Source organism: Plectropomus leopardus, chromosome 18, assembly GCF_026936395.1.
Source record: "Plectropomus leopardus strain MGB_pleo_1.0 chromosome 18, ASM2693639v1, whole genome shotgun sequence".
Taxonomy (NCBI): domain Eukaryota; kingdom Metazoa; phylum Chordata; class Actinopteri; order Perciformes; family Serranidae; genus Plectropomus; species Plectropomus leopardus.
Window position 1 is genome coordinate 2,703,815 of NC_142193.1, and position 25,068 is coordinate 2,728,882.

At 37.4% G+C, this 25,068-nt stretch overlaps 1 protein-coding gene across 8 annotated transcripts in view; it reads right to left on the reverse strand.

The window, feature by feature from the left end:
- The window catches only part of rbfox1 (RNA binding fox-1 homolog 1), a 338,256-nt gene that overhangs the window by 11,643 nt on the left and 301,545 nt on the right, over positions 1-25,068 (reverse strand). For 7 of the 8 annotated variants that reach the window (XM_042505386.2, XM_088091126.1, XM_088091127.1 and 4 more), the window contains 3 exons: positions 21,353-21,392; positions 10,152-10,216; positions 1,163-1,238 (listed from right to left, as the gene is read on the reverse strand). In XM_042505386.2, coding sequence (XP_042361320.1) covers positions 1,163-1,238; positions 10,152-10,216; positions 21,353-21,392 — 181 coding nt within the window. The remainder of the gene's footprint in view (positions 1-1,162; positions 1,239-10,151; positions 10,217-21,352; positions 21,393-25,068) is intronic. The other variant, XM_042505391.2, reaches the window with a different exon arrangement.

Consider the following 25,068-nt stretch of genomic DNA (forward strand, 5'->3'; position numbering starts at 1 on the left):
GCTTCATCAATCGACAACCTCCAGTAAGACCCAGGTGAATAAGTCTAACTATCTTAGAGTCTTGTTCACGAGTAAGGCTCATTTGAACTCCCTTTAGATGCAAATTAAAAGACATTTTAAACTTTGTAACAGTTCCTGCCCACATACTTCCATGGGCACTCATGTTTGCAAACATACAATTACTAGATGGAACTACAGGGTGGAGTCATACGTTTCTGGGGATAACACTCATGGCAAAGGTGGAGGAGGTTGTGATAATGTACCTTTTAAGGGAGACCAATCAGTGGATGGAGAATTATTTTAACTATATTTGTGATTTGTTCTGTTCTACTAATTTTGAAAATTCTGTGGTTCTGTCGTATGGTCATATATAGCATGAACTATGCTACACAGCCCCCACGATTTCCGTCGGTACTGCTCAATTCCGTCTGTATTCCTAAGATTTTGGAAAACTTGCAACAATATGATGATATGAAGGGAGAGTATGGACATAAGCTTCTGTCCATGTCCCTATCTCACATACATGAGCCTATAGAGTAAAATTGAACACAATTACTTTAGAAGCTTTACCGAACTGCTGTGGTGAAGAGAGAGCTCAGTTCAGTTAACCAGCAGATACAAATCTCACCTATGGTCATAAGCTTTGAAAGGGGATTTCCTTCAAAGACTGCAAACTAAGAGGCTGATTGACCCCTTTCAAGGCCATGTGGGATACTTTGTTGGTTTTATCAAGGCCACTATGCCTACAATACCATGGTGAAGCATCCATTAGTACAAACATTAAGGTTAGACATTAATGTCGTTCTAAAAATATGTTTGTAAACTATACATTTACTGTAATCACAGATGTCCCACGACATTTACTGTTTTTATCTAAATATGGCCACTAAAACTCACTCGACATAGTAAAATATCAGGCTAATTAGCAACACCAAATGGGATGATTGGTCAGTTAGTCTCCACTCAAGCCTGTGCACTAAGTGCAGCTCCAAAGACTGTAAATACAATCATGTGTCATGCACGCAAGCTCAACTTTTAGAGGCGATTTTGTAGATTATGAAGTCAAAAGTAGATATTTGTTGATAAGGAAGTGGGATGATGCATGATGTGAAGAGGACCAGGAATGCAGAACAAAGATGTGTGGCAGGCAGGATAGTCTTACCATGGCACCAACGCTGTATGTGGCTGCTGGAGTGAGTGTGTGGTTGTAGGGGTCGGCAGCATATACTCGTCCGTAACTGTAAAAATGCACAAGATAACAGCGGATGGTTAGATAAGACAGAGTCCAGGCAGACCAGCACAGACTCCAAATAACTAGTCATCAGTTCTTTTTTAATGACCTTACCAATTATTTGCGATATGCAGTGAGGTTTAATATAGTCATAAAGGTGGATTACACTTTAATTTTTCTAGAGACATGTTAAAATTGACGTCAACAAAAAGTCACAAAGATGTATTAGTATCAAACTCATTAACTTATCACCTAAGTCTGCAGCTGATTGCTCAGCACATTGAGGCTTATGAAAAAGCCTCACCTGTAATCCCTTGAGGCTGTAATGTTAATTATGCCTCATGGTACAAAGGTCTTGGGCTTTGCTGTTGTTTATATGGAAATTCCTTTCCAAAAGTAAAAAAAAAGAAAGAAAGAACACAGCTTAGAAATATTTGGTCACTGACATCATATTTTGTATGACAAACCTCTGGTATGGTAAGGTTTGGATGCAGAAGTGCCTTGATTGGGGTTAATTAAAGGTTTGTGGTTTTAGATTACTACTTTATTGGGACATTTTCTGCAGTTGCCAATACTCTCAACCTTATAATATCACAGTTACAACACAGCAGACCTAATTACAACAATTGTGTTATTGGGCAGCCCACAAGAAAATGTTGGCATTGTAGGTTTCTGCAAACCTACATTACCTACATGCAAAATACATTATATTTGTGCATGTTATATGTATCATATCAATGTTGGTAAAGTGACATAGTATATGCGTTGACTTTGTTAGTGGGAGGTAGAGGGAATGGTGAATGGTGTGTCACCTCAGCAAGATACCTGTCAAGCTGCAGACAACTGCAAAATACTGATTCAGACCCCCTCCCCCAAAAAAGCAGCCCCCCCAGCTCTTTAGGCAATAAATGTTGGTGTGTTGTACAGATCCGTCCTTGTTTTTCCAATGGCCTTTTAGCCCTCAACCATGTCTATCTTTTAGATTTCTCAGCCCAAAAAGCAAAACTTGTTTTGAACCATGATATGTTGGCTTTTTTTCATGGGACAGTGGGCTTTAACTGAGACATTGGTGCTTGTCTTGCTGGGACTGCCCCCCCTAAACTGGGTATTTCAAGCTAAAACCTAACCACAGGTTAACCAAAGTGTTGCTGAAATATTAAGCTTTAACATATCTGCTACATAATAATCATCATCATCATAATATACGGCATCCATGGTCAACAGAAACATTTAAACGTCAACTTTCTTTACTGGCAGATCAGTTTTGTTGCTTGTGGTCTGAGTCTTAACAGAATTGTATCACTGAACAAATAGAGGCTTTTGCAACAATGCTTCTCATGCTCTCCAAATCTAGACTGGAAATTAGTCTTTTAGGAGGTCACCATCTGAGGAGCATGAAGGTATTTATTAAATAGCATGGCATTTGCCAGTTAAAGTGTGGTATTATGTTTGGCCTGATACCAGCACAAGAGCAAATGTCTGGAATAAAATAATCCTCTCAAAAACAGTATTATCAAAAACAAACTCCATTGCAGTATGGCCAGTGGTTGTGGACATATGTGTAGACCAGAGGTCTAAGTGAACTAACATTTTACTTTTAATTGTGTATCCACCCACTATCTACAAGCCAACTGAACTGAATAGTATTAAGGGTGATGATTAAATAGTCTAGGAAACCATCAGAGAAAATTAGCCAAGAAAAAGAAACAGAGAGAAAAAAAAAGCATAATGAAAACAGGCTAAATATATAAACAATCAAAGAACAGAGAATCATTGAGCCTATTTTTAGAAAGAAATAGAAAACAGCAGTGTTTATTCCAGGCGAGCAGTCATGCCGTGGCCAACCAGTACACCCCCTTCTCCCTTCCTCCCCTCTGTGTCCTAGCCCAGTCATGATAAGGGCCAATCAGGGGCCAGGGCCTGTGCCCATAATTGAGCTGATTTGCATAGCAGCCCAGTGGTTGAAGCGATTAGAAGTTAATCCCGATTAGTTTTGGACATTGCCATTCACCATGCAGCCCCCCCAACACCCACTCTTAGCCCAGCACTGCGTTTGACCTATCTTATCTCGCAGTGCAGAACCCTAACCCATCATCAGTGTGTGTGTGTGTGTGTGTGTGAAAGTGTATATGTGAGAGAGTGTGCAGTAAGCTGCAAGTACAACACAAATTCAAATGCAATTTGAGTCAAATGCATTTTTAAAATGACCCTGAGGTGAAAAGATAAACATGGAAACAACATTTTCAACAGCTCTACAAAACGGTTGGGAGTCTGGTCAAATGCACAAGGTTTCTGGATAGAGTGAAGAAAGAAATCTCCAAAAACGTTCAGTTATACAACTATAATATTGCCTTTTAGCCAACTAAAATACCCTGCTGTGATGACATAAAAATGCAGTTTTATTGATCATTTTGCAGAATATAACTTATTTGTATTTTTTTAAAGAAATTTCAATTTTGAATTAATAGCAAGCACTTTTTGTCTGACAAAGATATCTCATGTCTGTGCATTTTCAAAGTCAAAAGCTCCATTTCACTGCCAGTTAAGTTGGAGTATTGCATTGTTATGCTGTTTTGTAAATAAGCTGCAATTGTGGAATGAGGGGATGAAGTTGTCTTGCCTTTTAAGCTGCTGGAGTAGGTGGTAACAGCACCAAAACAGTGTCTGTGTAAACAGGACAGCCAGCAGGATGGGTGTGACATTTCAGCCCATTCTCATTACAAACTCGTCAAATATGTCCGTCCTATCAGTGCTTTTGGTGTGATGCCAAAAGCCACTTTCTGCGTCCAGCCAGAACGCAGATAGACAGTGCCAGACGAGAACACGCTCGGACAGAACCAGCGGTGTTGTTAATTTTTGCCAGCAGACGGCCGGACAGCACCAGGCGTGTCCACATGCACAGCGCATGGGTGGTGTCACTTGAGAACGCAGCCGGACGGAACCAGTTGCATGCACATGAAATGCTGAAGGACAGTGTCAGGTAATAAAACTGCTGATAACCACGTAATATAAGGAGCGCAAATGCCCTAAAAGGGTATGCAGGTGGGGACGTGGGCAGTTCCACAAACAACTGACTTTCATGCGGGAGTTTGGAGTTCGCTTCCCGTGTGGTTTTGTGTGTGTGTGTGTGTGTGTGTGTGTGTGTGTGTGTGTGTGTGTGTTTCTATACCTTACCACATGCCTGTTTTCATAAACCGAACCATCAGTAGGTGGGTTTCCATTAACCCTCAAATTGCGCAAAATGAAATTGCAAATACAAAATATGCCAAATGGAAACAAGACAATTTCGAAAAAAAAAACTCCTATTTATCGCAAAAAAGTTTTTGTGCTCACATGAGGTAGTATTTCAGGTGATTTAAAAAAGCCAGATTTCACAAAACTGCAATAGAAACCCTTTTTTCGCTTTTAGAGCTCATATGATGTAACATTTTAAAATTCTGAAAATTAATGAATATTTGATATTTGTAATTAGGACCGTTGGCTAAAAAAATAACTCAATGAAATTAGCATTAATAACATTAATGCATACTATTTTTTAGTGCTGTTTGTGTACAGAGCCATATGAATATATGTAATATTAAAGTGAGCCCTAAGGGTTAAGGACTATGCCTTGAAGAAGAGCACACATATACTTACAGCGGCATAACTAACAAGCAAAATTAATTATGACCAAATAAATTATCTTTTTCCAAAAAAAATCCAAGATGCAGACTTAATTCCTGGATTCTGGAAAAGTGCCTGAATTGGTAAAGGGCCAAAAATTCTGTGCTCGCCCATGTGCATGTGTGTAGTAATTTGTGAATGCACATGATGCGCTTGCATGAGCATATCTGCATGAGTGACTTCATTGCATTTGCATTGGTTTGAATGCCCCATGAGCCACACTGGGTCTCGTCAGGCCTCATGAAAGCAGCTGTTGGTGCTTCCCATCTGTGACCCTTATGGCATAAACATGACCAACATGGTGCCAGTGTAGCCCTGCACAGATGGGTACATCAAGGCCACACAGGTACGCACCAAGCCCCCAATACCTCAACAGACCTAGGTGGAACATTAAAGCAGTGCATTTGTAAGTAGCAGTGCCACCAGAAGTTTTTAATACAGGTGGCCAAATGAGGAGCTGATAATTTTGGATTGACACACCAAAACCAAAAAAAAAAAAAAAACAACTGAAATTCAGTCATTCTTTTATGCTGTTGAAGTGGGTTAGTTGAAACTATGTCAGTATGGAGAGTTAAGGAATTCCATACTTTGTACTTTGTACAATGCATAATACTTTGGTTTCTTATTTTACAGGTAATCTTACTGATAATCGGGTGTATAGACTAATACTGATACAGCTAACATTTTGAATTACACAACAATCCTGACAATTTTACTCAAAGCCTCTGGGAACCAAAATCACCAGAAACCTTTATAACATATACTTTATGGTCTTACGTTCATAATGAAAAAACCTAAAAAAAATTATCAGACATTAGCCTCCAAATTTGAAATATTGTCATTTTAGGGTTTGTTTGTTTGTTTTTTTTTCACAGTTCTCTGAAGCTGAGTTGATTTGGACGTGGTTATCCCCGATTTATATCACCTAATGTGGATAGAGCCAATTAAGATTGGCTATTCAGAAGATGGCTATTCAGAAAATTACTGTTTTGTCATAGAGCTGATTAGATTGCCTCCCGTAAGTGAAACAAATTTAAACAAGTAGCCACTATCATGTTCACTTTGTGATGTTTAAAACAAAACAAATTTCATGAAAATACATGTAGGTTCAGAATTAAACGAGTTAAAGCTGATTTTGCAATGAAATCTGCATCTCTCAATACACATGTATTTGTTTACTAGTAGATCTTGACCTCCCCAATATTGCGTCTGTGCAGAGGCATTCAGCAAGCTTAGAGCAGCAGCCAATGAGGTATCTACATTTTGTCAGTACAGCCAACAAAGTGCATTAAGAATTTTCATTGGATTTTATTGTGTGCTATACATAACCTATAAATCAACGAGCATCAAGGCTTAGACATTTTCTCCAGGAAACTCTTCCCTAGTTATTTCTTATTCGTAGGCTTCATGTCACCTTGATGTCACCTTGAGTGATGTCATTGAGTGTGTGACATCAAAGGTTTTAAGATGAGGGGGACAGCTGGTTTAACCTCTTTTCTTTTGCTCATGTATCAGTTTCCCATGTCTGTTTGGAATCAAAGTACTGAGGCAGTGGGATAAATCCTCACTACTTCTAATCTTGGCTGCCCGTTAAGTCTCCATCCGCTAATACAAGCAGTGTCATCATTTATAAGCATGATAGCTTCTTTTCAAGTGAAACTACTGTGTACCTACTTTGCCTGCAAAAATATTAGCTGCTCTATTGTCTTGAGCCAAAGCCCTCTCTGTAATAATTTTACATCACGCCCCTGAATTAGATGGATGGTATTTCTGCTAATTCAAACCCGGCTGGTAATAAAAACTGAAGTTGGGGAAAGTGAGGCAGAAGCTGAATAATGAATCAAAAAGGAGCTCCATGCAATTATGAACTAAAATTTCACACCAGCGCTTACTAATTTAACACAAATTATTCATTGTGTTATGAAACACCCTCAAATATCATTTCAGCCCTAGAAACCAGTATTTCAGCTGTAAGCCCTTTTCAAATGTTCATGGAGCATATTTTCACTAACCAGAGTAATGATTGTGCTCATATCATTTACATGACAGTCTTATAGAAAGGAAGTCCTGCAGTCCTGCAGTGCAATCTAATGAAATGGCCCTGTTATAAGCTTTGTGAGGGTACTAATGTTCTATTTTTATTGAGAATTTCTCATGGAGATATTGAATCAATGATTAAACTCTGCAGTCTCCATGACTTTTAAGCCTGTACGTTGTGGTGCTGTTGCAATGGATATTACTGTCATATGAAATGTATGGGGTGGCAGCCCATATTATGTGGTGGTGGACACAAAATTAGGTATTGCCAACACAAAAACCATGCCGATGCAAAGACAGTCACAATGCAGGTTCATTGCGATACCATCACAGTTTGGTTAGGTTTAGGGAAAAATAAATGGTGATTAGGTTTAGAGAAAGAAAAAAATGCTTGGTTACTTTGGAAAAGGACATGGTTTTGGTTAAAATAAGTACTCAAAAAAAGAATGTAAGTGATGGAAACCCTCACACTTTGCATAGTTCTGTACAGTAGTTAGCGTAGTTACAAATGATCCAAAAAGTCAGAAACCTTTGGTTTCACATCGGACACAAACAGCAGTTTCTTGGCTCAAAGTCCATGTTTGTTTGACCCATTTACCACCTCTTCTGACTGTCGTAAATTAACTGTCTTACTCTTTATACATAATTTGTGTGTCCACCACAACAAGAGATTCTCATTGACTTGGGATAATGGCATTGTTATGTGTTGACAGCATGCAGTTTTAACACCTATTGTTCCCACCACTACATAATGTACATTTCTATGAGACATGGCCGGGTATGCCCATTTTGTAGCACTGTGCTTTGCTATCCAACCAGCCCATACTCATTTTGAAGTCATTAAATACCAACGATTTTGCAGTGCTTTTGGCAAAAGATCCTGCCGTAGATGGCTGGTGTCAGTTGAGAACATGGCCTGACGGAACCTATCGTGTCCGCATGATATGCCGCTGAACAGCATCAGGTTAAACACTGCAGTGGGGTAAAAATGTAATATAAGGAGCACGAAGGTCCATATGGCGTGGGCTGGAGGGGTGGTGGATGGATCCAACCAACCTCAGACTCTCATGCAGGAGTCCAGCATTTGCGTCCTGTGTGAATGTGCTGGGTTTTTTTTTCTGCGCCTTATCATGCATCTCTTTGCCATCCATGCCCTTGTTGCATAATCCTAACTATCCATGCCAGCATGTGCACTTGTTGTAGTATAGGTTGCCATGTGCTTTTCTTGCCTAAACATAACCATGTGAAGCATAATCTCACCATGTGCTTGTGTTGACATCACAGTGGTGGCATCCCGGAACACTAATAGCAGAGGCAAAGGGATACCTAGATATGTAGACATGGAAGTCCACTGACAAATCAACAATATGTGATGTCTTAATATGAGAATGTTTTGGGGCGTTGGGTAGAGACACAATATAAACAAGTATGGATTTGGGTTGTTCTGCTGTAACTCTACAAGTACATGTGAATGGCTCATTAAATAACCAGTGTTTGCACCCAACCTACCAGGAAAACATGATATAGGATTCAACAGGTTTAAGTTACTTCTGCGACATTTACACATGGGAATTACATTATAATTAAGGATATGAAAAAATTGTGGTGAATAAAATATGGTTAAGGGTAATTGCTTTGTGCAATGCAGTGCTACATCACATAATATCAGCTGGAGAAGGTTTTATTAATATAGTGTAATGCAGCACTATTATATTTTCTTGACATTAATAGCAGTCAGTACCATTTAGATTTCTCTTAGTTTCACAACTTTTTGGGCAATAAAAAACCCAATTTCCAAGCTTTCTGAACCCTTGCTCTAGATGTGTCATAGCAATTCAAACATCGGAATTGACCCTTTGCTAAGCCCTGACCGTTTGTGATGGTCTGTCAGGCTATAGGAGCTAGTATAGACCCCACACTGTCAAACTGCAATCCATCAAAAAATATCAATTTTCATATTAAAAAAAACTGATTTAAAAAAGAAGCAGACAAAGGGTCTACAGTATTATTTTTGAAAGAAATATCTGTGATGTCAAACTCATTCAGCAGCAAAAACTGGTTTAAAAGATAAAGATAGAAGTTAAAGGCTGCAGAGTCACAGTGAAAAAGTGAACCACCACATCATCTAGACACACAAAACAATAAATATGAAGAGAAACAGACAATCTTTTTTAAACAGCTTTCTCATCACATTGTGTGCAGATGAACAGTGTTTGGCAGCACCTGGACCTCTGTCTGCTGAGGGATGGAGAGCTCTGTGGTAAGGCAAACACTATTTATTTATGCACACTCTGACGACACAGAGCTGGTTGAAAAATGGCTAAGTTGCACTGTCCCCTTCAATGTTTCTGTAAAGCAGGATATTTATTCACTATTACAATCATTAAAAAGGAGAAGCATCATGTGTTTGCATTCAGTATACTTTAACTAGCTTGCTAGCTAGCTAACCATAGACTTCTCAGGTTTTTTTGGGGGGCTCTGGAACAGAGGAAATTTCATTTCATTTCATTTAATGCGGATCACTATTACACGACCCTGAAGCACAACGTTATCCATGAAATTGTTGAAATTCACAAAATCAGCCTGAAAATAAAGAAAATGTGAAATTATGGGCGATGCTATGCTATGATTGGCAGGTCAGTTTAAGGGGCGGGACATTGCGAAATGTTACCTCTGAAGTCTGAACTATATTTCATGACATTAAAACATAAATAAATAAATAATACATCTTACAGTTTTATTTTAGCGTCTGCCTGTATTCTGTTAAAGTTATGACAAATATATCACCTTTTTGTACTATGTCCCATCATACTTATAATAAAATAATCATAAAATAATAAATAAATATATATTACATACAATTCGACTAAACTTTTGCTGCAGCTTGGTGTTAGTAAGTAAAAAGTGTTTCTAGGACTGTCTCATTTCTTGATCTTTCACTTCAACTTACCTCATTCATTACATCTTACAAGTATAAAAGTATAAGAGTGCAAGCATGAATCATAAAAGACCTTCAGTGTTGAGACACAAACCAACTTTGCTTTGCAGTCAATTATGCTGTGAATGCAGTCCAAAACTCTCTTCTTTGCACATAAATCCCAGGAAGCTTTGATTAAATGACACTTTAACACTGATACCCCCATTCATGGATTCTTATACCCTATCCTAAACTTAAAACATATCAATAATGAACCTCTTAATGTGCTGGTTTGTATCTCACCTGTCACTGTATGCAGCAGCTGTGGCAGCAGTAGGCTGGGCATATCTGTAGGCAGCGTAACCACCCTGGAAACACACACACAAATACACACACATCAGAATACACATACATTTAAAGATTCTGTATTAAGTACACTGACATTGACACAATGGCACAGTCATACCAGCGATAAAAATAACCTTAACTTAACTTTTTGTCCAATGTATGACATACTAGCATTTTAATATTGGTTTTGCTGTCCACATTGTTCACCTGTCCAAAATTATTTGCTTATGATTGTTTTTTAACCTAAAAATGGACAAATTTACTTTTATGACCAACCCCTTCTCATTCCCAGGTTATCAAATACAGATGTTTTGTAACACCCCTTTGTGTCTCATTGTGATGCACATGGCACCCTTCAGCATCTCTGTGATGCATGATTAAAACACACTGTAACATGTGGTTTATGTTGTGAAATGGTGTTGGTTAGTTTTAGGCACCAAAACTACTTAGTTAGGTTAAGAATAGAGATCATGTTTGTGTTTAAAACGTAACGCAACGCAACGCAACGCAACGCAACGCAACGCAACGCAACGCAACGCAACGCAACGCAACGCAACGCAACGCAACGCAACGCAACGCAACGCAACGCAACGCATGAGTGACCATAGTATGTGTCAACAATACCTAAAGACTTTTGGTTTCACACGGGACACATACTGTGATCTCTAGGGTGAAAGTTTGGTGTTGCTTAAACCATCTATCTAACCCCCCTGCTGCCCTATGTGGACTTTCTGGCTCTTTTTATACTGTGTCAGAGTACGTTGGAGTTAGCTGATATCTGCATCTCACAGAAACACTCAAGGGTGCATGTAGTGTGAATATCACACACCCGGGTGACAAAGCATTGAGGACCTGGGAATGTGAATGGGCTTTTATACCTATAGTATATGTAAATATCCCAGATATTTCATGTAAAATTTGTATGTAAAATAACAATATTTAATACGCTATATATGATATTTCAACTAGCCAAAAAGTGTAAAGAAGATGGTATTTCCAAATTAGACAAAGCATTTTTTTTATTTCATAAAACTTTTTTTTTAACTGTATCTTTTGTTGTTGTTGTTGTTTGGGGATTTTTTCTGTATTATTAGCTATCTTGATAAATTGCGCCAACTTGGTTAAGGTGAAGATGAAATCATTCTGAAAGGTGTTTTTTCTAGTTATGTTTTAATTAAATTATCATAATAATACCTTTAAAATGCTGAATTTATTTTAAAAAGTTGCTTGAATGATGTAATATGCTGCATATTTTTGTTTTGTTTTTATTACTGTTAGCATTATCTTTATGTATAATGTTACCTATGTAATTTCCTTATTTTCAAAATAAATGTTTTAATTGGACCTCACATGACTTAAGAACTCAAATCACAGTCAAATTTAGAATCAAGGTTAATGTATGAATTTGAAGGGAATGATGTGAATTCCTTAGTGACAGCAGTGTGACTAAGGTTTTTTTCTCATTGATCTCTGCACTCTCAAATGAGAGAAAAAGCAGAGGAATCACAGCAGGTCCCATGAAATCATTCAATTTTATGACGGATTTTATTCTTATATTGCAGTCTGAAACGATGGCCTGACACCATGACAAATTTTCATGTGTGTGAGCAGGGAGTTGATAAGATTGGCAGAGGGCTTCAACAAAGTCCCTAACATTTGGAATAAGAGTAAAATTGTCCTGGTATGTTTAACTGTATATATTCTCAAAAAAAAAAAACAACTGGATGTGAATTATTCCTTACTTATTTTGTTTTTCATTTATGAAACATTCTGTGTAAGTCCTACTGATGCCAGTTTTCTGTTAGTGCATGTGGCAGCCAGGAAGCTCACTGTAGTGTCAGCACTCTGTCAGACTGCAGTGCTGACAGAGTGCTGCATACTGTACGACAGTATTGTTTAGTGTCAGCACCGCAGTGTCATCTAATGTGCTCAGTGAATCCTGCACTGTCTCCTGACCCGCCAGATCACTCCCCTCCTCTACACATCACAAGTGCAAATTAATACACACCAGCTCGCGTAGTTGCATGCACACACACGACACACCAGCAGCAACAGAGATCACACACAGCAGTTCTATGTTCAACCAAATTACAGCATGCACATAATGAAATAAACATACAACAGAAAGCTGAGTGGTGAAAAAGAAACTCTGATAAACCCTCTGTATGCTACCTGCTCAGCACCAGACAGCAGACAGACACAGTTAGTGACTAGGGCGGGAACATAATGGAGAATTTAACAGCTAGGGAGCTAAAATTTTGGCCTGAACAGTACGATTCAGCTGTAGTATAGTATAGTATAGTATAGTATTCAACAATACTTTAATTCTTGTATCCCTCTGCGCATAAAGTGTGCTTTTCAAAACTAAGCTTTAAAAAATATTATACATTATTTTCTTTTAAAACATCAGTCCTTATAGGTGATATCAAATATTTATTAATTTTCAGAATTTCAACCCTTTAAATGCCAGGGTTTTGTGATGATGCCACCATGTTTTCAGATTTAAAAAAAGAAAAAAAATGTTATTGTTATTGTTATTTTCAATTCAATTATTTTACTATATGCTATGTATTTTTTATTTTTATTATTATCACAGCCTGGGATATGTCAATAATTAGCAGCAACATTGATTTTTATACGTTAGTATTTTTTCACAGTGTCAAATATTCACACTCACACCACTCTGCACACAAAATGCAATTTTCAAAATCAAGTTTTAAAAAATATTATACATTAATATTATTTTATTATTTACATTAACATTATACATATAAGTATATTATATATCTTAGATTTTTTAACCAACATCAGTCCTAATCATAAATGTCAAATATTCATTAATTTTCACAATTTTAACCCTTTAAATTTAGGTGAAAAAAAGCACAAAAAATAATTATTTTCCATATATCATTCAATTGTCATTATTATTAATTTTTGTTTTGTTTTTTAGTTATCACAGACTAGGAAATGTTAATAATTTGCAGCAACATTGTTTGTGACAGTGCACCTAGTAGAAATAGCATATATTTTCTCCATATGCCCAATATTTTAAAAATGTCATCATCAGATAGAAAATAGTAAAAAAAAACCTATTCCAAAGCAAAACCCCAGTATGACACCAAGAATAATACAGTGCATGTTTTTATGCTTTGATGGCTGTGGGATTTAAAATTGCAGTTTGAATGGGTTTCATTGGTGCATTTTTTGCACTTAAGTAGACTTGAAATGGAAAAACAGCCTGCAGAACTATTTGATAGGCAATGCTGGGGAGTGTTAGCACTGCACACTGATATCATCATATACTGTAAACCCCAGGGAAATTCCAGGAAGGTATGAGGGTATGAAAAAATAGATACCGCCCAAGCCTACTCAAGACAACACATTTGAACATTTTAGCCGTACTGCTGGTGAGTGTTCCAGCTGAGATAGCCCGACATGATGCAACTGGACAAAACCAAGCAAATGAATAAAACATTACAAATTACAAAAAACATTTTGCATATATAGGAACACAAGCAAATGCAGAAATGCTAGTCGTCGGATACATCAACATCATCATTAACAATGACCATCCGCCAAAGATGTTGAAAAGTGCACAAAAAAAGAAATTATGCTATGCATTTTAAAAAAAGTATTTTGGAGGATTTGAGAAGACAAATAGAGACAGACAGGAAATGAGACAGAGGGAAGTGGGGGAAAGCCATGCAACAAATGTCCCTTCTCAAACCAGCAGCCCAGTCACCAGAAGAAAATGTTGGCATTGTACATTACTGCAAACCAAGGATACATTACATTTGTATGGTTCATATGTATTGTATCAACATAAAGTAATACATTTCATGAGCTGACTTTGTCATCTGGAGGTGGAAGAGATGGTGGATGGCATTTTACGCCTGTCAAGCATTGAGTCAAATGTTAAGTTGACTGAATTGAGAATAAAGGTTAAGGTAATTTTGTAATGATTCATCTTGTCCTCTCAAATTCAGTCAACTTAAAAATCCAAGGCAGCCCAAACACTAATTGAAGTTGAAGCAGTTAGGCACCAGTTAGGCACCATACATGGATGATTTTTGCAGAATCCGCAACAATATTGGTTATTTTCTACGAACACATTGTTGCATTTGATGCTGGAGCAGTGCAACTAAAAGTGATTGTTTTTTGTTGAGACATCTCCAGCAGGGATTGTGCCCCCAAACTGGGGAGGTAAATCCAAAACATGATCCTTTCCTGATGATAACCAAGTGGTTCCTGTGCCTAAACCTAATCACACATTAGCCAAAGTATTGATGAAATGAAAAGTTTCAGTGTACTTGCAACATAATAAAGTATAAATGTATCTGTGGTTTGCAGAAACGTACAATGCCACATTTATTTGAGCAGTTGGGTTGGGTCATAGAAATTCCTGTAGAGATTCTATATAAGGGTGTACCTTTTTTTTAACATTTGGGGGAACACATATTCAGAGTAGGGTCTGGGGGTCCTCCTCAAAGAAATTTTGAATGTCAAACTGCATTTACTGCATCAATTCATGGTTCAAATGTGTTGGTACTTCCTGTTACCGAGCGTAGTGGCCTCATTTTTTTTAATGTTTTACGACACATTGCAACCATTGCTTTTGAGGTTGAAAACTGCCACCCCCTACTTTATCAGAGGCATAATTGCATCTATGTTGCATTCGAACAGATTGTCGAGATATAATTACTACTACTACTCGCATACTACTACTGGGGTTAGTGCTGCTTAAGGCAAGATAACTTTAAGACTTGAAGATTTAAGATATTCAAATGAAAAAAATTAAAATTAAAAAATACTAAAAAATCTACAATCTACAAAAAATTACAATTTTACAATGACCCAAGTCGAAGAAAAAACCAAAACAAACAACAAACATGAACTGGTATCAATTACTTAGTATTGTTGGTAATATTTCCCCAATATTAACTGTAACATTAAACATCACTCTGTCATCTGGCATATTTTCTTGGCATTCTTGTGTTCATCACTCTGTTTTATGGTTTGTTTTTTTTTTTACCCACTTTTACCTTTTTCTTGATAAGGGTGGGGTTGGAGGGGGTGAAGGGAGGCTCACGTCACAAGATTCGTCTTTTTTGAACATTTTGCCCTTTTTCGTGTTATTTATTTGTTGTTATTGTTATTAGCTCTCTTTGTGGTCAAATTTTTTTTCAGTGTCTTCCTTGCTCATTTTTTTCAGGTTAAGGCAGATTGATCAAACCTTTTGGCCACTGGGCCAGTGGTCCACTCAGTAAACCATCATACAGACAACAGCAATTTCTAATAGTTCCAATGAGACACCCAGTGCCTTTTAGCAGCCCGGTGTGGAAACACATTTTGACAAATAAAGGCCAATTAGAGGCTCTGTCTGGTTACCATGACATTTATTTCATAAAAATTCTTTAGATGTATAAACTGGGTTATTGGTGACCCACTGGAGATGTCAGTTAGCTGCTTAGCTAGCGCATAAAAATATAAATGTTTAAACTTTTGTCAATATGGACGTGCTACACACATGGTTAGCTTGGTAAGATTCTCTACAAATCAATCATTAAGTTTATTTTACTAGAAGTATGAGCAGCAACAAAGTAATATCGGCAGAGTAAACAAGACAGATGCAAAAACAAAAGACAGATTTAAATGGACTATTTGACTGTACATCCATATTAGCTGAGCAACAATTTTGCGTGAAAGGAAAAAAAAAGCCTGATCCATATATGTAGATGGCTTTTCCAAATACAAGCCTGTTGAGTTCAGTGTTTTAAGTAAAGTTTAACGGTTTTGTAATTTTTCTCATTAGCTGTCTGTGTTCTGTATACACGTTAAATTGGTGAATATGATTTGGCTCTTTCTCTCTGAATGTTCAGACATTGCCATACTTTAGCTTTAGCTGCCATCTTGGTAAAAGTTAGAGAACAGATGCATCTGTTTTGATTCCATCCACCACTTTTTACTGTGGTGGAAATTTGGTTTTGTTTCGCCCTTCTTTTTGTTCATTTGTGAGTAGTTATAATACAGCTTGGTATTCTCTGTGTTCCAGTGAAAGCCAGCAGGCTGTTGGCTGCAAATGGCACATGGCTCAGAAGCCCTGCTTTAATTTATCATAAAACAAAAGCCATTTTTCTTTCTTCCAGGCTCAGTGACAACTCCAGCACTTCTCACATCATTTCACCTTCCACCCTTCCATGCTCTACGACTGAGACAGTGTGTCTGTCCTGACATGAGCAATGTATTATTACCACTATAAAGTGAGGAGGCGAGTAAGTGATACTTAGCGTGTGTGATGATGGGTCGTGGCAGGAAGATGAACAGGTTGGCCTGTGTTAGTCACCAGCCACTGTGGACTGTCACTCCTGACTGAGTGACTAATGGCAACCCTACAACTCTGTATGCATGTATGTGTGTGTGCGTGCGGATTGTGTTTGAAAAGGAGACGTGCGTGTGTGTGTGCATATGGTCAAGGTTTGGCCGCTCCACACACATAATCTCACACAGGGAACGGCCAATCCATCACATTTGCTGATTCACTGAAGGAAGAGGGGCCGCGCAGGACTCTGCTTCCTGTCCATCCATCCGTTTTCACTGACTTTCAGTAGTTTTGGCAACAAGGATGCAAGCCCACACTCATGCTGTCGCGCTGCCCTCACGCAACTAATTATATAAAAGTAACATCCTCAATGGCTTCAAACAACAATGGCAACTTTCAACTCTTTGAAACTTGGAGCGACATCACTTCTCTTGTGCTGCTTTAAGACACCTTTTACAAGTAAGTCTTTGAACCCTGAGCAAACTGGTGCGATTTCTTTCACAAACATGGGAAAAAGGTAATGAGCAACTTGGTAAGAAATGTTCTACAAACTGCAAGCAATTAGTAGATTTAGAAAATTGTTGGAGAATGTCTAAGGAAAAAAAAAAGTTTGTATCAATGGTAATAATCATAATTAAAGTTAAGTATTCAAAAGTAATTATTTTGTGTGTGTGTGTGTGTGTGATTTCCTTATATTTTATTTTTTCCCTTATTTTTACATCATTCTTTAAACTAATTTTCAGGAAGAAAAGACAAAAGAAGAAATCAAATCTATTTGCTCAGGTTGCAAAGGGTTAACCTATTTCTTTATTTATTTTAGAAGCACCGATTCCATCAGTGAGATAACAGCCAGTCAAATGACTTTTTGTCTGAGTAATGAGCAATATTGAGCCTTAAAGTCATGCTGGCACTGCATGAACAGTTTTCCAGGGAAATATGGTCAGGTTAAAGTACCCGTTTACCTTGATGATGTTTTGGAGGTGTGTCTTTTATTCATCCTTGTAATTTTTAAATTAATCTACGGGAAAACTGCGCTCAATGTGTCCCAGATTTTTAGTGAAAAATAGTACAGCAAATCCATCATATTTTTATAGCTTCTTTACAAAACTACTTACCATATCAAATCTGTCACATATTAACTTTCATTGGCAACTTAACCCTTTGAAACATGAGCAAAATTGGCTTGATTTCTTTCAAAATCATGAGAAGAAGGCAATGAGCAAAGAAAGAAGAAATTGCCCGAAATTCAACAAGAAATTACTAAAAACTAAAATCAAAACAAAATTAGTTAAAAAAAAAAAGAAACAAAACAAAAACAAACCTTATAAATGTAGTTGTTTTTTTAACCTAGCTTATAGTATTTTACCTAGCTTTTTCTTTTTTCCCCGAACATTTCTCCCAAGACAATTTTCCCTATTTATTTTAAAAATAACTCCCTAAACCCAATAACTTCTTTTAATTTGTGGAACATTTCTTACTGAGTTGCTCATTGCCTTTTTTACCATGTTTTTTTTTTTTTTTTTTAAGAAATCACACCAATTTGCTGGTGGTTCAAAGGTTTGACTATGTGTGAAATGTGTCTGAAAGTAGAAAAGTGATGTTGTTTCAGGTTTGCATCCAGGAATTGTTGGTTAGTGTTTGTTAACAGTATTACGAGCAAAAGTGAAAGCCAACGCCAGAATCTTTATTTTGGATTGAGCTTCAGCTAATTATATTTGCATTTTTCAGCACTGTGTCTGCAATTTTTGAAGCCTCGTCTCTTATCAGTTGTTTTTTGATGACCTTGGAATGAGAACAAGTGGTCTTTCATCAACATTTAAACTCTCTTTTTCTATCTTATCTAATCTGCTATTTAAGTTGACCAAACACGCTTCTAAATTACCATATTTTCAATTAATTTGATCCCCTTGTAATTGAATAAGGTATTCCGTTTTCTGATTGCAGAATGGCAATCAGTCCTTGTATTGTTTGAGCATGATAGAAAACCTTTTTCTTTCAAACTGTGGTTGAAGGACTAAACCAATGTTTTTGTAACCAATATTGTTGGTCAATTTTACAACCATGCTGTGATTCCTCACAAAGTGTCACAATGTGCATCTTACAATAAACCTTCAAGACAGCATTAGTTTGAAAAAAAAGATTTTAAGAGTGATCTACTCGAGAGAACATGACATACGTGTTTCACAAAGTGAGTGTAAGCTCAGTAGAAATGTATTTTGATAGATTTGACTTATTCCTGTTTTGTGACACCATCCAGGATGAAATGCTACCAGTGTTCTACATTTTCATGACTTACTTTTAATTTCTTTATAAGTAAGTGTCCCCAAAGGAAACTATTAAAAAAAAAAGAAAAAAAAAAGGCCACGATGTCAGTAATATCATACGGATTTTGCATTGGTGCAAAAAATGCTTCCCCAAATTAAAATAAAATAAAATAAAATAATCATTACATGATGTTGACTGATGTTTTTAATGTATTTTTCTTTTTCTTTTTTTTTTTATTGGTCTCCGACCAGATCATAGATCTGTTTCAAGGCCCCTTTTGGCCTAAGATAGCTAACGTTACATCAACCAGACTGCAATTACAACCAGATCAGTTTATCAATGGCTCTGATAATTATACTGACTGGACTTGAGAGTTACGTAAAAATCCACAGAAGCTGGACTTATCGTAATGCTACATAACAGTGCCTTGTATTTTGCTTCATTCATACTAAAGTTAGGCAACTAATGTTATTAATGTAATATTCAAATCTTTTTCCTAACAGCAGGTAGCGTTAACTAACTAGTGCTTTCGGCGTAAGATCTCGGCACCAAAAGCCACCTTTCGTGTCTGCATGATAAGCTGCTGGATGGCAACAGCCGAGAACGTGGCCAGGCAACCATTCATGGGGTTATTAAAAACTGACAGACAACTGGATGGCACCTGCCATAGCAGCATGATATGTGGATAGGGCGGCTTCACTTGAGAACGTAGCTGGATGGAACCTCTCATGTCTGCATGATACGCCGCAGGATGTTGTCAGGCTGAAATGCTGCCAGTAACAACATAATATAAGGGGTGTGAAGGTCCCTATAGGGTGAGAAAGAGGGGTGGTGGATCATAGAGTGCAATTAATAATTTCACACCTACCATTATTGTAATATGACATGCATCTGTTTCTATTATTGCCGTGCCTCTCTCCCCCTCTCTCCCCCTTCTCTCCCCCTCTCTCTTTCTCTTTCCTTTTTTGCCATGATTGTATTTCATTTGTTATTTACGACATCTATTGCTCGTCTGTCCGTCCTGAAAGAGGGATCCCTCATCATCCTTGTACCGCTCTTCCTGAGGTTTCTTCCTTTTTTTTTTTCCCTGTTCAGGGGTTCTTTTTTCGGAGTTTTTCCTTGGGTGATGTGAGGGTCTAAGGGCAGAGGGATGTCGTACACTGTAAAGCCCTCTGAGGCAAACCATGTTTTGTGATAATGGGCTCTATAAATAAAACTGACTTGACTTGACTTGACTTGGATGGGTCCAACAAACCCCTGACTTTCATGAGGGAGTTTGTGTTTTGCTTTCTGTCTGAATGGTTTTTTTTTTCCATTTTTCTAAACCTGACCATGTGCCTGTTTCCTAATAATCCGTGCCACCATGTGCGTCTGTTGACGTCCCATCGTTGGTTTCCATGGGCTTTTGTTGTTTAACCATAACCATGTGCAGCATCATCCCACCATGTGATTCCGGTGAAATCACGGTAGCGGCATCCCGGAACTTAAATAGCAAACACAGAAGGATACCTAAAGTGTAATGTGTAGACGTGGAAGTCCACTTACAAGGCATCAGTGTGACAACTTGGGATGAGAACGTGTTGCCTGGACCCAACAGGGGCTTTAACTGAGTGATCTGTAGCTGCCTGACAAAGCCATGATCTGTTTTGAGACCATCAACAAGGTTAACAAACAAGCATGTTTAAATTGAAACATCAGTCAACATCTCTTATCATATGTTGTATATTTTGTGGAAACATTTTTCAGTCAATGGTGGAACAACAAAGACATGATGGGTTACAGTGTGAAATGCCTGCTCCATTAATTTTAATAGAAGTGGCATCAAAGTCTGGCACCAATTGAACACTGTCATTGACATCATGACCTTTCCCTCTTTTATAAAGTTTAGTTTCATTTCTGTTACCAGGGATGGACTGAGGTCAAAAGCTACAATGTTGTAATTATCAGAGATTAAATTGTTTTATTAGACTTAAACTGGCAGGACACTGCTGCACATTTCAAGCATTTCCAAATAAAAATAATGCATTTACTCCTGCACTTTCCTTTATATATTTGGTCAGAGAGTGAACTTCATTAAGACCAGTTACTTTCACAAAAGTAAAATTTAGTGGACTCACAACATGGGTGAATAGTTTGGCTCACAGTGCACTGCATATAGAGCCTGGAAATAGTGCTTCTTTCTAATTATTGAATCAAGAATTGATTGTGAATCAAATTCTGACACAAGAATCTGAGTCTAATCCAATTGTGAGATTCCTAGAGTCAATTTTCCATTTTTGAAGCCTCACAATGTTCTCCCCTTATGTATGTGGTTGCAGAATGGGTTTTTACACCTAGAAAAACAGCTTCCTTTTCCACTTGCTAAGAGTGTGGCTTGTGCCTTTGTTTGTGGTCTACAATCTCTCTGCTGGGCCTGTAATCTGAAAACATGACCAGCTACCCGCTCCCCCAGCTGAAGGTGAAGCCATTTATGAGCATGGAGGGTTGGAGGCTTGCATGTGCGTAGCAACAGGGCAGAAACCACGGACATGGCGGTGTAGCATGCAATGTCATACCAGTAAATAATACTTACATAAATATCTGCACCATAAAATCCATCCTGGTAAACAACACTGCAGAGGATGCAAACACAAACAAACAGACAAACAAACACACAATAAAACAAAAACATCCATATTAGTGCATGTTGACATGCAGGCACTGGGCTAGCTACCAACCAACCCCCATCTCCACGGTCCAAAACACAACCCCCCAAAAGAAAAGACATAAGAGGGGCAGAGGCGAAGGGGAAATACAGCAGGCACCCCTCTCTGCTCTCTAATGGCTGGGTAAGGAGGCTGGGAAGGTCCAAAAATACTCTCACTATGTCATGGAGTCCAATCAGCAGCATTATATTCAGACTGTGTGTTTAACTTAAAATGTTTATAGTGATCTTTATAGACTACTGACCCAATGCAAGCCACTGGAGAGAATCAGGGGACAAAAATCAGCGCCTTAGATTTATATTTTACTATAATTTTTTAAAATGTATTTTATTTACTTATCAACAAAAATATCTGGAATTAATTTATTTTAGATTTAGTTAAAGTATTCATTCCAACTATGCAATTTTGCATTTCATATGCAAAAAGTATTTTAGGGTTATGTCAAGGAGCGTAGACCTCTCTTTAGTACACAGCTTGCACAGTTTGAACCGATATTATTGGGAGTATAAATTGGGAAATATAAGTAAAGACTTTATGTAGGAATGTAACAGGAGTAGGATCCAGCACACTCAGGTCGTGTTTAGATAAGAATGGGGCTACTAAAAATTCTTTTCGTTCGAAAGTCTTTTCGTTGCATTTTTTAAAAATCCTGGTCCCATGAGAATGATTCTTAACGCTGTAGTATGCATGCCAGGCCAGTAGTTGGCGGTGTAACTTTGTAATGACACACTATAGAAGAACACCACATGCATGCGTGAAGTGTGGCTGTGTGTGTGGGTTGCATTTTCAAAAGATTACACTCTGGAACCTGGTTTCAAAATTTGCGTTTTCAGACCACCAAAATGTTGTCATATGAATGCAAGGCCGAACCACAACGAAAGTTTAATATTTTCATGCAAGTAACCGTTGCTGTATAAAGGTTCCTTTAGGGCTTTTTCTTACACCGGGGACAAAGCAGCATAACTCTTATTGCCAGTTTCAGACCAGTTTTATGTCCAGCACCCTCCTTCTGTAAGTAGCAAACAACCTTGCACCCATCTTTGTGCCCTGTCTGTCTTAAAATGAGGTGGACATAACAAGGACATTATTTGAAATGATAAACATCCTTAAAACGTTCTTTGAACATTAGAATAAAATGTTTTCTTTAAAACCTTATTTCATTGTGTAGGTAACATTAGCCAGTGTTGTGGGAATGTTCCCTGTTATCTGACAATGTTAAAGATAATATAATAATTTCACTCCTGGGAAGTTGAACTCTTTTGGCTTCGTGCACCACTCAACAACTTTCATAGGAATGAACAGGCCCCGCCTCCACCAGCTGGAGATAAGGTTGCTAAAGTCATGCATGACAAAGACATCTGATTGCCATTTCATAAATGCGTGTTTCTCTATTCTTGTGTCCTGATCTGCAGTGGAATCCCTTGTCTAAAGATATGAAAGCACCGTAGGACTATTAGTGCCGAGATTATGCAAGTTTATCTGTGTGAGAGAGAAAGCATTTCTCATCCAGCCTCCAATAAAACGGCAGGATGTTGCTGTCAGTGCTGCATCATGATGGAGTTCCGCTCAACAAAAATGGCTCCTCGGAGGACCAAGCTTCCAATTTCTACAGCCAATCGACTGGTAACACACCGTTTGAGCTATCTCCGATAACCAATAACTTCTCAAATGTCAAAGTGGCCAGAAAGCTGCTTCACTCATTAAAATGTATTCTGTGGTACTGCAGCAGTTACATGTACACACTGGTTTATTGATACCATAGGCTGTCCTGTCAGGCCCTCTTTGAGACATAAAGAAAATGAACACACACACACTCTTACCCTGACCCTAACCATCACAACTAAATACTTGATCCTAAACCTAACTTAACTTAACCTGAACCTTAAAATTAAGTCCTAACCCAAAGACAGACCTTTGAAGAAGTGAGGACTAGCCAAAATGTCTTCACTTGTCAAAAGTGTCCTCGCTTTATTGCTTAATAACATTGATCCTCACCATGTGGCAAGTACAAGTTTACACACACACACACACATGCACACACAAAAGCAAACTCAGTTCTCTAGCCGTGTCACAGGATCTATTTGGAGTCGGGTCGCCGCCACTTGAGACAGTTTTAATAAAAATACATCATGGTCCACATTAATAATTCACCATCTGACTGCCACTGGGGCAATTAAGCGGTGCAGCAGCGTTAATGAAAGTACAATCTGTAGCACATATCTCTTTATCAGGACCATGCCTGGCTGTTCACCCAAACACATATCTCCCTGATCCTATGTGACAGTTCCAGGGCTTGTTTTCAGAAGCACTGAAATATCTTATATAACCGTTAGGGATTGTTTAATGCATTACACAAGCTTTTTATTCTTCTTTGTTTTTTGGGGGGTTTTTTGTTGATAACTTTGGCTGTGTTCATGCTAATGGCATACATTTAGGCAAGATTGTGTATTTTTTTTTAATCTGTGAATTTCCAGCTCAGCTCCTCTAATAAGTCTAAAATACACTGTGGAAACAAAATCATTACATTCATCCTGTTAATTGCAATAAAATGCTCCTATGAAACCCATTCAAACTGCAATTTTTGATCCCACAGCCATCAAAGCATAAAAACATGCATTGTATTTGTATTATTTCTGTGTGTCATTTGGGGCTTTTGCCATGGAATTTATAATTTTTGCCATTTTTCACCTGATAATACCATATTCATTTATTTATTTATTTACCATATTTTGCATGTGGGGAAAATACATGCTATTTCCACAAGTGCACTGTCACAATCAATGCTGCTGCTAATCACTGATATATCCCAGGTTAATGATCTTCCAAGCATGTAGTATATTGAAAATAATTCATTTTATTGTTGTTTTTTTTTTCTCCTAAAAACATAGTGGAGTCATAATAATAACCTGGCACTTCAAGGGTTAAAATCCTGAAAATGAAGGAATATTTGATATTCATAATTAGGACTGATGCTGGTTCCAAATTACGACAAAATTATTAAATTCAAACAGAAAATCCTAATAATGCATGATAGTTTTCAAAGCTTGATTTTAAAAAAAAAAAGAAATTTGTCAATGGAGCGATATGAGTGTGTGTAATATTAAAGTGGGCCCTAAGGGTTAATGTCTCTGTGTTGGATGGAATGTTTTGTATTGAGTTTTTTTTTTCATTTTATTAACAAATATGAAATATAAATGTTATACCATAGATTCATTTAAACGATTCATTATTTTTAATCTAGATATGATTTTTCTTGGAATCTGTCAGAATAAAACAACTTTATTTAAATATTTTTGACGTTTGCATTGATTTGTTAATAGGAATGACAAATTTAATCAAATTTACATTTTCTTTTGAGAAATTGTACATCATGGTTACAGACCAGAGATTAACGAAATAGCATTCATTTATAGTTGTTACTTTATTAGTGCAACATTCATATTCATTTTAAATGTAATGTAACCAAAAAATAATATTCTATATTTTCAGCAGATGTGGTTATTATCAGAATAAAAAAATAAACAGTACATGTTAATCTTAAGAGAAAATCATATGTTTTAAGTTATTTGATATTTAAAAAAAA